The sequence below is a fragment of the Perca flavescens genome, chromosome 17 (assembly GCF_004354835.1).
Source record: "Perca flavescens isolate YP-PL-M2 chromosome 17, PFLA_1.0, whole genome shotgun sequence".
Lineage (NCBI taxonomy): Eukaryota > Metazoa > Chordata > Actinopteri > Perciformes > Percidae > Perca > Perca flavescens.
Window position 1 is genome coordinate 26658977 of NC_041347.1, and position 14998 is coordinate 26673974.

General features: G+C 40.3%; 1 protein-coding gene across 5 annotated transcripts in view; it reads left to right on the top strand.

The window, feature by feature from the left end:
• Positions 1–37: 37 nt before the first annotated feature.
• abch1 (ATP-binding cassette, sub-family H, member 1) overlaps positions 38–14998 on the top strand; it is a 33135-nt gene continuing 18174 nt past the window's right edge. Inside the window, exons 1-6 of one of the 5 annotated variants that reach the window (XM_028604049.1) lie at positions 38–209; positions 4436–4581; positions 7492–7651; positions 9867–10021; positions 12907–13014; positions 13610–13703. In XM_028604049.1, the coding sequence (XP_028459850.1) occupies positions 147–209; positions 4436–4581; positions 7492–7651; positions 9867–10021; positions 12907–13014; positions 13610–13703 (726 nt within the window). In that variant the 5' untranslated portion in view covers positions 38–146. Of the gene's footprint in view, positions 210–529; positions 733–1443; positions 1523–2146; positions 2294–4435; positions 4582–5055; positions 5139–7491; positions 7652–9866; positions 10022–12906; positions 13015–13609; positions 13704–14998 lie in introns of those variants that run through there. The other 4 variants (XM_028604050.1, XM_028604052.1, XM_028604051.1 and 1 more) reach the window with 4 other exon arrangements.

Here is a 14998-nt window from a genome sequence, read left to right on the forward strand (position 1 = left end):
AGTGTTTAAAACAGAGAGAACAGAGTATACGACTTAAGTATAAAAAAGTCCCACAGCGCATCCATCCCTCTCTCTCCCTCCTTCTCTCGCTGGCTCTCCTCGCAGAGACCCAGCCTCCTGTCCGGTCGCCCATCCTCCCTGCTGCCATGGCCGCCGGTCGTGATGCTGCGACGGCCGGACCTGCAGTCTGCACCGAGATGGAGGAACGGGTAAGATGCGTTTTGGTAATACGGGATGCTCTCTTTGCGAAAACGTTCAGGACTGAGACCGTCCCTTGACATCGGGCCTTTCCAGGCAGTCCCTGACACGCTGCTGCAGCAAGATGGAGAGAACCCCTTCAGGATCCATACCGCCGCAGTAGCCGCAACGATGTCTGTTCATTGGTTTTGGCACAATATTCAGCAAGACTATTAGTGTAGAGGAAGGGAGAATGAGCTTTATCGTGTAAGCAATAGAGAGAGAGGGAGAGCCGTCGTCGCACTGCTGCTGCAGCGCATGTGTGACGCGCTGATGTCAAATGGAGAAGTGAAAGTGCAGCAGCTGGTCGGTCGGTTGGTCGGTCGGTGCATGTAGGCTTCCGAGGTGCAGCTTATAATTAGCCGGACAGTGGCGATGCTTTAACAGTTTGGGTCTCACCTTGTTTGCCGCTGAATCCGGAGAGGTTTGAGCGCGCTTGTCAAGCCGGGTTTCTTCCACTTGGCGGCGACGCATGCTGACAACTTGGCAGGCAAGGTAGGATTTTTTTTCCTGATCAACAGAGCAGAACTGAGCATGGATGAAAAAAGAGGCATTGTTGTGCTGAGGCCATTATCAGAGGAAATTGTCCATCAAGAGAGAGGCCCAATGTGTGTGTGTGTGTGTGTGTGTGTGTGTGTGTGTGTGTGTGTGTGTGTGTGTGTGTGTGTGTGTGTGTGTGTGTGTGTTTGTGTTTGTGTTTGTGTTTTCTGTTATTATAGGCCTGTTCATCAATAGGAAGAGTGGGACTGCACTCTTTATGGTATTGATTTCATCACAATTTTGGATTAGATTATCAAGCACTTAAAATGTCAAAATCACCAGTTGCCAGAGCCCAACATGACGTGTTTATCTGCCTTACTTTAGAATTACAGCCAATAAATCCCAAAGTATTCATTCTATCAAATGAAATTGTGAAGATCATGTGCATCTGACAACTTGTGAAGCCATAACCATCAATTTGTCATCAAATTTATGTTTTTGTGAAAAATGGCCTTGTGGTAATGGTAAAGCCACCTGTAACAGACTGTGGAGTGTGTGTGTGTGTGTGTGTGTGTGTGTGTGTGTGTGTGTGTGTGTGTGTGTGTGTGTGTGTGCGTGTGCGCGCGTGTGTGTCTGTGTGGGTGTATTTCACCTACTGGACTGAGAGAACTGAACCTGTTGTTCCAGTTTTGCATTTACCGGGCTGTAATATTTTTGTTTAGTCGTCTTCAGGCTGTGGACTCACTCATCAGCTGTTCTTCATCTTTTCCACTTCTTCCCATTTTTGCCAGCATTTTGTCTCAGGGTGAGTGTTTGCTTAGATTGCTGCTTTATCTTCCATCAAGTTGACATTTACTGTCAGTGTAGTTGACTTTATCTTACTTCAAGCTTTATCTCAGACAGTGGATCTTCTGGGCTTGAAATCAGATTGTCATCTAAAAATGATCACAACCTCCAGCAGCCACATGCTAATTCATAATTTCTTACAGAACAAGCATGCAATCTTACTTTGTGTATATTTTACAGATGTAGGCTATAGGGCCAAAGGTGAGGCCAACCAAATGCGTCAGTTATGCAATTCAAGTCCCCTAATCTCCTCAGTGGAAAATGAGAGATGCTGGATTAAAGGAGGGAGTTAGTTGGAGGCCGGGGGAAACCCGTGAAAGAAAGCTGTTATTAGAGATTACTGGGCAAAGGATTGTTTTACGACCCAAATACTTTGTCTGCTGAAGCTTGACAAGATGCAAAGAGACCGCTAGAAATATCAGAGTAAGAGTGAATTGTTTCAGTATGTTGTGCAGAAGTGAACTTTTGGGTTAAAGGGGAAAGTAGTTTCTCTTCCTTACTTTAAAAAAAAAGATTAGTCTGGTTGCCCTGACTGGCTTACTTGGAAAGATTGGTTTCCATTTTCTTTCAGCTACTTGGCAGTAATGCCTTTTTAAACCACCACGACTCAGACTGAGGGAGCTACAAACTTCTGCACAGGAGTAAAACGTACTCAGGATGCAAATGTTGTTGAATTGTAGTTCAATTTATTGTTTCTTAGAAAGATTTTCATCAGAATTTGCAGTGCCAAGTAAGTTTCCCCACTCTTCTTGAAGTGTTTGCTGATGTGTTCTCGCCATCTATCTGACGGAATGTTATACTGCTTAAAGGTTTTTGGGGATGTTCACAGCAACCTCTTGTTATAGTTGTTTCCATTATTACCTGAGACATTGTTTAATCGAGGATTTGTACATTTGAAAAGTTAATTTCAAATGTATGGCAGCCCATTCCTATGTGGGATTACAAAAAAAGGAGGAGGGAATTTCCCTTTCCTCCTAATTCAAGCGTGTGTGTGTGTGTGTGTGTGTGTGTGTGTGTGTGTGTGTGTTAAAGATATAATATCTGGGAAAAGCAGATGCAAAAAGGTGGCATTAGTTAAAAACAAACAGGGAGAGAGATAACTTCATTCCCTTCTGATAATTGAGAGTAAAACAAACATGCAGATATTAAAAGATGGAAGTAAAGTGAATGTTATGGAAATTTTCTGCCCTAAAAAATTTACTTATGTCAGTTCTTCTGAGCGATGCCTCCTGGGCGTCTCAGAAAACCCCCTTTTGATCAAACGAGGAGTCAGAGGTTCCCCAGAGCCTGGCTAGTCTCGTCGTACAAAGGTCAACGCATCAGAAGAGCTGCTTTCAGGTTTAGCATCCTCGCTGGGGCCTCCAAATGTTAAGGAAATAACATTCCAGTGTTCTTTAGGACTCAATATACAAACACATATAATATAGTAATGAGATATATATATATATATATATATATATATATATATACATATAATAATTAATTACAGGGAAGTTACAGAGAAAAAAGTATCAAGTTCAAACCAATTCAGTTTTCCTTGGCAGCTTCTGAAGAACACACAGAAACACATTGCGAATATATATGTGACAAAAAGAAGAAGTCTATGCTTATTGGAAAGCAGCCAAATTAATATTTTTACAAACCGATGAAAAGGTTTTTCAACAATTGCCAGTAACCAATGACAGGCTCTTAAATGTATTTAGCTTTTTCCTTTAAAGGAATATGCCGCCGTTTGTTGAAATAGGGTTATTCACCGTCTCCTCTATATTTATATAGGTGGGCAAACGCATTTTTGTCTCAGTGCATGCATTGTCTTAGTCCAGTGGCGGCGCCGCTAGCTTAGCTTAGCCTAATGAATGGAATCCTTTGTTGCCGTTAGCATGTCGTGAGTAGAAGTGACCCAACAACAACAAAAACAATTAGGTAAACTAATTACTTCTTGTGGCCTGTGTATTCACAACGAGTAAAAATAGCAATGCAGATTAAGATTTGACAATTTCGTAGGCAGATATTGACTATATTGGGTGGAAGTAGGCTACAGCTGAAGCACTGCTACTCGGGCACAGAGATATCGGCGGCCCGCGGAGCTCCACGACCGGCGCAAAGTCACTGTTTCTGGGTTACTCAACCACCAAATGCCGCTGCCCTGACTGAGTCATAACTCAGTCATGACACATGAACCCTAACCCTACCCCTAACTCTAACCCTAACCATAACCATAACTTGTCATGACAAAAACCGAATGACACTTACTAAAAGAAGCGTTATGTCATAAACGTTTATGACTTGTTTATAATGTTTAAGACACATTCATGACAGTGTCATGTCACTCTTATGTAGATACCTTCAAGTAAAGTGTAACCAAAAAGTGTTTAGAAAGAAACAACCAAAGATCTCACAGGTTGATCTTTTTTTCCCAAAAAAATTCCATGGAGGATAATTAATTAAATCAGTGACATTTTTTTTCAAACTGACAATATTATTTAACTGATATGTCCTCATATAAAAGGACTACAAAAGTTACATTAATTCCTGCAAACAATATTTCATGTTCGGTGGCAGAAAACATACTTTCTTTTGCTCTAAACTGCATTCCAGACCTGCAAAAAGATGCATCTTAAACAGCCCAGATTCAGTTCTGAAAAGCAGCTCAATTAGGTGTGACACTTTGAGTGAGGACAAAGTGCACCATCTCATGAGTTATTATTGTAGTTCTGTGCTGTGATATGATAGAGAGGGAATTCTCTCATCAGCCTTGTGCGCTCTTTAGTCCTTCTGTCACATTTGCTCAGTTTTATTTGGTCAAAATCTGACACACAGTCATGAAGATTGCTATTGCTGCTTAAAAAAGTGTTGTCCTCTCATCCAACAGAAGGAGGGAAATATGAAGGCTGATTTGGAGGCTTCTCTGCCTGCTGGCCAGGAGGATATCGCAATCCAGTGCCGAGATGTGTGCCGGTCGTACGGCAAGCTGAAAGTTCTCAGCAACCTCAACCTGACTGTACCACAGGGACACATGTAAGTGGACATTTTGACTCAAACCTGTCAACATGGTTGTGATTTCAGACTGTTTTCATTGATTGACTATGTTTTAGAAAAGATTAAGAGCAGCTCGACTCTGGATATGTGAACAATGTTTGGGAGACTTTGATGATTTACACAGAAGCATTTAATGGAATCTTGATTCAGGAGAATTAGGATTAAGCAGTACAGTTTAACCACAATGTAGTGTTGTTTAGTGCTATCCCAACCGTTGTGTATTTTGGGCTACTATAAGATCCGTAGATGAGATACACCTAATGCAGGGGTCTTCAAAATTTTTTAAGCAAAGGACCCCTTAACTGAAAGAGAGACAGAGCAGGGACCCCCTACTACATTTCAATAAGGAGAGACTTGTTTGCAGATATGCAAAAGGTTTAATGTACAAGAGCATGTAGCTGTACAGTGTATTGGAGATTGAACTCTACCGTTATATTAATACATTTAATATAGGGGTAGGGAACCATGATGTAACCCCCCGATGGAATCCAGACACCGGTGGTGGCGGAAAAAGGCCGGAAGACCAGACTGAGGAGGTACTGGGGCGACAGCCAGAGAACCACTACGACAGGAGGCAGGAGGGGAGGAGGAGGGTTGAACGCCTTTCCTGGAATGACAGCTGATAGCACAGGGAGAGAAGCAGATTTTAAAACAGTGATGTAACGCTGTGATTGGCCTATGGGATCCTTGGCCGTTCCTGATTGGTTTATCAGAAGTTGACGCCTCCAGTGCTGATTCGCTTTAGGGGAACCTGATTACTTGTTAGGTCTTCCTGAAAGAATTTGCGCTGAGCTTGTTGTATAAAATACAATATGCAAAAAGTTGCATATTAAACTGGTCTATGTGTAGGGCGGCCTAAAGCCTTTATATATTTTTTTCATACAATAATAAGCTATTAAAATGGCTAATAATTGTTGGTATGATTTTACAATTCATGTTTTAATGTTAAACATACATGTGGTACAGTGAATCCTTAGGATTTACTGTATCTGTGGATGGCTACCTTAGTGACTAATTTACCTATAGACCAGTTAGCAGTGGGTATTTATGTTTGGGATATATTATGTTAGATTCATGTTAAGACTTTTTACTTTTTGAAAAATTATTAAAAAATTAATCATTTGGAGGCTCCCCTGCATTCACGCTGAGGACCCCTTAGGGGTCCCAGACCCCCTGTTGAAGATCCCTGACCTAATGGATTGTGGTTAACTTTAGCTTCCGTTGTTGGTGTTAGCCATGCTGCTGTAAAGACATGCTGTTGGGCTAATAAATGGTTAATATTCCGTCATAGTCCGGGTTATCATTGTTATATCTAGTAACATGAAACCGTGAAGAGTATAACACCAACTCTGGAGTTCCTGTCTTCCTGAAGGAGTATTTAAACTCATGCTGGACATACGCAATTGGAGATTACCAAATAAGATCCTTCTTCACTCATGTATGCATGTGTGAAGATGCTATTGGATCATATGCAACAACTCTTCTTACCTACATAACAAGTCATGTCGTAGCTACCCCTGTTCACATGCAGCACATTAATCTATGACCATCTGGGTCAAAGAACGTCTTATTCAGGGTTTCTATGTTAGCGTCACTACTGCAGTTTCTGTGTGTATGAATTTTAGATGTGTGTGCATTTGTAAGTATGTTATGTGTTAACAGCACTGTCTTATCATACAGCTGTCTGATCTGCTCCCGTTATCTATGGAGACATAGAGTTGAACGACTACTCTGCCAGAGACAGGTCATAACCTAGTGCTGTTATGTTGGACACTGAACGCCGTTATAGTTACACAAAAAGAAGCCATGTTCATTGTGTTCTTCCATTTTGTTGTTTTATGTATTTTTCCTATTCCTGTGGATAAGGGGACAACATGTTGCCACGTCATAGTATACAAGTGATCATTTCTAGCTTTCAAAATTATAAAATGGAGACATTAAAATCCCATTATTCTTCAGACTCAAAGAGGTTTGCTATTTTGCCGATTTCAATGTTCAACAAACAGGCATCAAAGAGGCAGACATACAATTCCGTATATACCACAACAAAATAACTCCTGTAATGCTTGATGAACCCTGAACAACAGACTGATGATGAATGATAGAGCCTGGAGCCTGATAAGAGACACTAGATATTATTCCTGTGTCTTCAGCTAGGGCGTAACTTCCACTGGGGACAGGGGGGACATGTCCCCCCCACACACTTTTCAAAATCTTATTTGTGTCCCCCCAACTTTGAAATTAGTTTCATATTTCTTTATTTGTAATTCTGGGTGATTGGCCCCTATTTTAAGCATTAAAGACATTAAGACACCTTTTTCTTATACTGTACATAGTTTAGTAGCCTACTATTCTTTCTGGCATCATTTCATTATAATCAACTTAATTATTTCTTTGATTTTGTATCACCATATTCCCTACAAATGTATGTAGAAATGCTGGAAATGATTCAAATCGAAAACATTTTTCTGGCGGAGGACCCCCAGACCCCCTGTTTTGTGTTGTTTGACAGTAACTCACACAATCTCACTGTAGGGCCTGTAACTCTGTTACGCTGTCTGCAGATCTAATATAGTCATCTGGTTATCTTTAGGTGTTTACATAGACCACATCTACTTCCTTATTTGGAAATACTGACAAAGGAACTCTTCCTTCCATGTCTGACTGCATGTGAACAGAAACTATAGTTTCTCTAACATGTACTAGTTTTCTTTAAATTCACATTCGTAATGACTGAACATGCTAGTTAGAGCTGTGACGTCTATCACAGCAACATTGCAGTGAATGAAAACATATGCTGTTTACTCAACTCAAGTCTCACAACTTTCCTAGTTGTAAAATTGAGAGCCGTCTTCTATGATCTAAAATGCTCTTGATTCTGTGTTGCAGATATGGCCTTTTGGGGCCTAGTGGATGTGGGAAGACCACACTTCTGAAATGCATAGTGGGAACTCTGAAAATCTCGCGTGGTCACATCGCCGTGTTGGGGAAGCCACCTGCATTCCCTGGTCATGATGTGCCGGGGAAGATGGTCGGGTACATGCCGCAGGTAAACATCACATGTTAAAATGTATAATTTGGGCTTTTCACACTGCACTTGGGGCTAAGTACGTTTTTACACTGGCACAATCCAAAGTGGGCCAAACCTGACTTTAGCCTAAGGCTTGCTGGCCCTTCTCTTCAGCAGGTTTATTCCCTGAAAATCGACTAAGTCCAGGGCTAAAAGTTGTCAGTGTTGGCTAAATCTACATACAAACTGGGAACTATATTCTCAGAAGGCGAAGCACTACTACTTGGGCGGAGTGATTAGCGCAACACCTGAAGAGCACCGTTATTACTCTCTACTTGTCTGATCCTCTCCATGGAGCTTCTCGTGTGCTGCGAGCAAATCACTCCGCCCAAGTAGCAGAAGTAGCAGTGCTTTGCCTTCTGAGAATATAGTTCCCAGTTTGTATATGGTTAGAAGATGGCTGTGTCTCATGTGACCTTGTTATTTGTATACGCAGTGACTATGCAAATCACAACATGTAAATAGGAAAATGTTGGCGTTATTTTGTCACTTATTGGGAGCAGTAGGCTAGATGTAGCCGGTTACCTCCGGTATCTGTGCTAAGCTAGGCTAGCGGTGGGTGCGTCAGACAGAGTTACGACACGCACGGAGATGAGAAGGGTATGTATGGACTTATCTAACTTTGGGGGATACGGTGAATCAGCTAAAGTCCCAATAAGTCGGCGTGTTCCTTTAACATGACATGAGGTCTATGTTTTTTTTGTAAAAAGACTTCCTGTTATCCTTACATTTTGCTGTATATTCTGTCAGAAAGCTTTCTTTTGGTTGCTAAACTGATCTTAAATTAAATTCAGCTTTAAGTAGAGTTTAAAAGGTCTGAAACTGTTTTTTTCCAATTACAATTCCCTGCAGCTCTTTGTCAGCATTACGTCCAATTACTCCGTCCTTCCGCTCCACATGCCTTTCTCAGGGACTTCTTTAATTTAGCTTATGTTCTGTTGCTGTCAGTAACCTGTGAGTGTGTCTCATTACTGTCAGACTGGATACCTGATGAGGCTGGTAACACACATGGCACGTGTCCTCCCCTGTGTGTAAGCCTTTGCATCACATACGTCCCTGATAGGAAGCGATCTGTGACCCAGACAGGAAGAAATGTTACACCTCATCTGTTCCCCGCGGTGCAACTGTTGTCTGATATGACAATGCAGAGAAATTCAATGACTTGTTTTGACTCAAACAGAGAGGCTAGCAATATATAATATATCCTATTTGTTTGTTGTTACAGAAAGATGTGTATATGGACCATTGTTATCTAAGCAGTTAATACTTCAAGATTATTACAAGACGCAAAGTCAAAGGTCTTGGTGTAAGTGCTCAGAAGGCAGCAGTGCAGCTGCAGATGATGATAATAATAATAATAATAATATTATTAAAAAGACAATAAAAAGACTTTTTATTGTTGGGAATGTGCAAAATCTTGGTGTGTATGTTCTGGTGTATATGGATCTGTGTGTGTTACTTTATTGTACTGATAGATGTGTGTGTATATAGGCTGTTAGCTGCTACTTCACCTGTGTTCTCTTGAATGCCCAAGACAAATTTCTCCTCAGGGAGACAATTTAAAGGCTAATCTTATCTACATTGAATACTTGTTCAGATTTGTACTCTTCTTTAGCAAAGCTGTAATCAAAGCGTTTTGGATTTTAATCAAAATATTGCCAATTTCATTATTTTATTTAGGTAAAGGATTTGTACAGCCACTTGTGTTTAGACAGCTTTTAACATTTGATAAATTGGGTTTCTTTTCTTAAGTACATTTTTTTTTATTCTGAGCACATAATTGTTATTCATGAAAGTAAGATATCTGCCAAAGTATTGTTTTTGTATCGGTATCAAAACTCAGGTGACTCCCTTCATGTATTGTGAATTGATGTATTATGTTTGTGGATGCCACATATGTTTCAATGAAGAGAGGGAGGGTTTGAAACGTATTTGATGCTTCTATCGTCGTATTCCTTCAGTTCTTCAGTTACTACATTTCCATCCTCCAGTTACTACAAGTATCTTTGTTGGGTAAGATCAGGTACATGATGGAGGTACATTTGGAGATTGGAACTTAAAACAAAATGCTAAAACTATCAAATATGAGTTTCAAGCAATTCTTTCAAGCAAACTCACTGATTAATCTGTGACATCTATGATAAAGCATCTACAGACACACAGCCTTTTACATCTTTGTCTTTGTGTTGCACAGGAGCTGGCGTTGTACAGAGAGTTTACAATCGGCAACACCCTGACCTTCTTTGGCCGAATCCACGGCCTGACGTCAAAGGAAACCAAGACACGCATGGATTTCCTCATAGACTTCCTTGATCTACCTCAGAGAGACAGTCTAGTCCGAAATCTCAGGTAAAACCCCAATGAAGTAGAATGATTTTAATATGCAGTGACTTAGAACAGGGCTTCTCCAGAGAGGTTTTTGTTTTTTGTTTTGTTTTTGGGAACATAATAATGTATGCAGGACTGAATGTAGGTCAGTTTTATTGTGCATCGTGCCACTGCATTTACACCAGAAGCTGTTGTGGAACTACTCATCTAAAGTTCTTTGATTTGATGTAATTTCCTCAAGGTGAATTTTGTACAACACTGTCAATCAATAACCAATCAGTACAGTTAGATATTCAGCAATCACAGGTTATCTTGGTGATAGCTTGCGGATACAATTCCATCTTTAAATGATGCAATGAGGTCGCTTTATTGAAAAAATAGCTGCTCACTGAAAAATGTTTTGACTTTATTTCTGCAGCTCTTTGCAGTAAGTTATTTTAGACTTTTTTGTGCTGAGTCAAAACAAGATGATTTATAGATGTTAAATTCAGGTGTGGCGAACTGAAGCCAAATGCAGTATATCCCTAGCCAGTTTATGAAGTGAGACTACAGATACCTGTGGACTTTGGCACCTGAATTACCCAAATTAATGCGTACACACAGACAAACATAATCCCTCTCTCCTCCACAGGTAGTAAACCCAGTGGCCATGAAACAATATGACTGTCTGATAAGCAAAACAAGCAAACGCCAAATAAAGAGACAGCATCCTATTTATTATAATATTCACTTTGCTGAATGTTCTCACCATCCAAATATTGTTATGTTATTCATCATCATCAGTGTTGCCAGATTTGACTGACGCCAAGTAGCTCTATCAGAGTTTCAAACCTACCCAATCGTCATCAAATTAAATCTCCATTTAGGATTTGTTTTTGTTTTTTATGTCCATCCAGCATTAACATGCACTGCAATACTAGAGCTTGGTCGAAAATACAACAGTAAACATTTGACCTTAATAAGAGAAGATAAGTGACTTATTCACTGCTGTTTATCTAACTTTTCATATGAGGAAATGGTACAAAAAAGTAGCCCACATTTTTACTAGCCCCCTAAAACAAGTTTTACCCGCCCAATCAAACGTAAAGGCAACACTGCTTTTGTGTAGCCATCAAAGCAAATGTCCATGATCTGAGAAAACATCCATGATGTTTCCTCAAATTAGGAAACATCATGTGAAGCTGCCAGTATATGGCTGCATGCCTCACAGATTATGTGCTGTGAAGAAGTTCCTCTTTGTGCTGCAAAGTCTCGATAGGTTGTTAAACTTGTTATATATTAACTTGTTCTGTTGTAACTCTTTAACTTTTTTTTTTTTACTTCTTTTTTTATTTATCATAGACAGTCAGCACAGACATACATAGTAAGATAATGAAGCATCAGTAAAGCCCTTCTGAATACCATATTTATTGTCCCACTAAACAAATGATCATATCTGCAGAGCTTTGTTTTCTGCCAACTTTCTGCTGCAGACGAAGATACTGTACAAAGACCAAAAAAGCCTGGTTCTCAAGCCATAAAAGGAAACAATCCAGCAATAAAAATAGATTGTTTGGTATTTCACAGAATATTTCTGTTGGATCTCTGCCTAAAAGTTATTTTTGAAAATGTGACTTTAGTCTTCATGTGAAACCAAGCTGATCCAAGATATGAGAGAAAATGTTGTTGCAGTCTCTCCAACCATTTTATATTCTGCAGTTATTCGATGAACTCATGTTACAGCTCTAGATTTAAATCCCTGATTTGTTTCAAAGACCCATCTGAATTACTGGAATTGTTGGGTCTTTGTAAATTATAGAGTGTGGTATAGACCTAGACTGGCTCCGCCCTCCTATGTACTTCCGCTCAATTTCCATTTTCCTTCAGTACTCCGAATGGGATTGCGGTATATTCTTGGGTTTTCTCCAGCCAAATATTTGGCAGTCCAATCAGTGAACAGTGGGAGTGGCTGAGAACGATGACGTTGAGGTTGTGCACTAGTTTGAGTTGTAGTTCCATAATGGCGGCGGAGAAAGATGCGAGCAAAGCCATTCGGTCCATTGTAGCAACGCTGCTGAATATCCAGAAGTTAAAGCCCGAGCAAGAACAATCTTTGCTGAGTTGTGTTGTTGGCCATGATGTTGTGGCCCTCCTCCCCACGGGGTTCGGGAAAAGTTAGATTTTCCAGCTTGCTCCGTTAGTGGTGAAGGAGTTGGCTAAGGCTGAGTAATGCTAAGCTGACGTCACGACCAAACGTTAGCGATTGGTTATGGCAGATCCAGAGTGGCTCTGGGCAGATCCAATAGTTTTAAACTTCAACAGAGTACCCGCCTTCAAGGAAGTTAACACTTGTCAATGGAGAGTGGCCAGACTGTCTGTGAAAAAATTTAAATGTATGAGAATCTGTTAGGACCAGGCTAGTCTAGACCTATCTATCTGTACAGTGTCTTGAGATAACTCTTGTTATGATTTGATACTATAAATAAAATTGAATTGAATTGAAAATTGAATTGTTTCCAATGTGGCCCCTTGAACCAGCTTTTAGCAGCAGCTCATGTAATATTTATGTCATCTGTGGCATAACAGCCTGTCATGTAAGTGAAGCTTACATGAAAAAGCTGTCAAAGAGGATTCACTATGCACATGATTTGTGTTTTTGTTTTTAAAGATCTTTTGTGTTAAGGATCTTGCAACAGGTTTTTCTGCTGCAGCCTTTCAGGACATACAGGTTGTCGAAACTGTGCACTGTACACAATATGAAAGACATTCCTGGTATGAATGAACACGCACCATGTGGCTTGTGTACTCGTCAGTCTGTTTATGCTTCATATCATTCTTTCTTTTGTGTGTGTGTGTGTGTGTGTGTGTGTGTGTGTGTGTGTGTGTGTGTGTGTGTGTGTGTGTGTGTGTGTGTGTGTGTGTTACAGTGGGGGTCAGAGGCGCAGGGTTTCTCTCGGTGCGGCTCTGCTTCAGAATCCACAGCTGCTCATCCTGGACGAACCAACAGTCGGAGTGGACCCTGTTCTTAGGTCTAAGTATGTAACACACATGTACAGATTATTTTGTTTCTGTATTTGGTCCAAGTTAAAAATGCACGACAAACGGGGTCAGTAATACCACTCCATTTAAAATGGACAGATACTCACCTCAGACACTTAACACTCTTCCACACTGCACGTAAACTTACTTTATTCTGACCGTTAATCCTGGCAGAATGACCATTTGCATACATGTTATTAAATGTCTTTAAACAATTAAAGATCCTGTTTACATCCAGTACTCACTATTTATATTTCTTTTTAGCTTTATTTGATGCAAAACAAATGAAGGATTCTCTTAAATTACATTTCCACGTGAGCTAACAACTTCTGCATCCATCTAACAACAATGTCCATGTTTCTAATTCATGCATTTGTTCTAGAAAATAGGTCAGAAACCTGCTCTCCCTCAGTATGCTGCTCCAGTCTCATTGTATAATAGCACCACATAGCATCAACAGATCAGACAGTTGGCAGGGAAACTGCTGCTGGCGAAGCTGTGAGCTTTCCCAGAGATTTTAGAAAAACTTGATTAGCAAGCAGGTCGAGTGTCATGTCATTTGCTTTGGTTTTTTTTCGGTCTCCTTTCTAGGATCTGGCAGCATCTGGTGCAGATTGTGAAGACGGGGAAAGTCTCGGTCATCATCACCACACACTACATAGAGGAGGCCAGGCAAGCCAATGTGGTGAGATAGTTCGTACATGCATGGACAGAGAGAGAGAGAGAGAGAGAGAGAGAAGCCACACGCATTTACAATAAATAACAAAATAAGCATAAATACACACTCTCAAACAAGAACCAGGAATACTGCTGCAAAATCAATAGAACAAAGCTCCCACACTGATCCCCATGTTTCAAAAGTCTGTGTCAAAATGTTAGAGAAAGTTTATTTTTATTAGCTTTGACAGGAGGGACAAAAGCTCACAATGAATGAGAGAAAATGGGGGGAAACGTCCTATAGAGTTTGTATAGAAGCTCTCTTGTGTCTTTATTTCACATAATTTCACACTACATAGAGGAGGCCAGGCAAGCCAATGTGGTGCGATGGGAGAGAGAGAGAGAGAGAGAGAGAGAGAGAGAGAGAGAGAGAGAGAGAGAGAGAGAGAGAGAGAGGCCACATGCATTTACATTACAATAACAAGGACAAAATAAGCATAAATACAAACTCTCAAACAAGAACCAGAAATACTGCTCCAAAATCAATAGAACAAAGCGTCCACATTGGTCCCCATGTTTCATAGAAAAACAAAGAGTCCATGTCAACATGTTAGAGGAAGTTTAGTTTTTATTAGCTTGACAGGAGGGACAAAAGCTCACAAGGAATGAGAGAAAATGGGGGAAAAAACGTCCTATAGAGTTTGTATAGAAGCTCTCTTGTGTCTTTATTTCACATAATTTGTCCTTTCAATTCATGAATCAGTTTGAAGAAGACGAAGATGAAGACGATCAACAAGAAGAAGCACTTTATTAATCCCTGAAAGGGGAAATTATTATTTTTTTTTTTACAATTCAATTCAAAGGTGCTTTATTGGCATGAAAGTTTCAATAACAATGTTGCCAAAGCATTAAAATATAATTAGTCCAAATATTCGGACAGAACACATTAAAACAGTAATATGAACATTACCCAAATATTATTATTCTTTTACACTCTGTTGTTGTAACATTACACACATAAGCCCGAAATACACACACACATGCACACACAGGACCATAGACATGCATTAATGGAGAGGTGTCAGAGCGAAGGGGCTGCCACATTATCAGCACTCCGAACAGTTGGGGTTTCTGTGCCTTGCTCAAGGGCACCTCGGCAGTGTCCAGGAGGTGAACTGGCACCTCTCCAGCTACAAGCCAAGTCCTCACAGAGCCTACTGACGCCCCAAGGTGATACTCTTTATACTATATTTTTCTTATTGTCAACAAATCGTATGAAAATACAAAACCAACCTGAATTGATCCTACTAACAAGTATTGTCA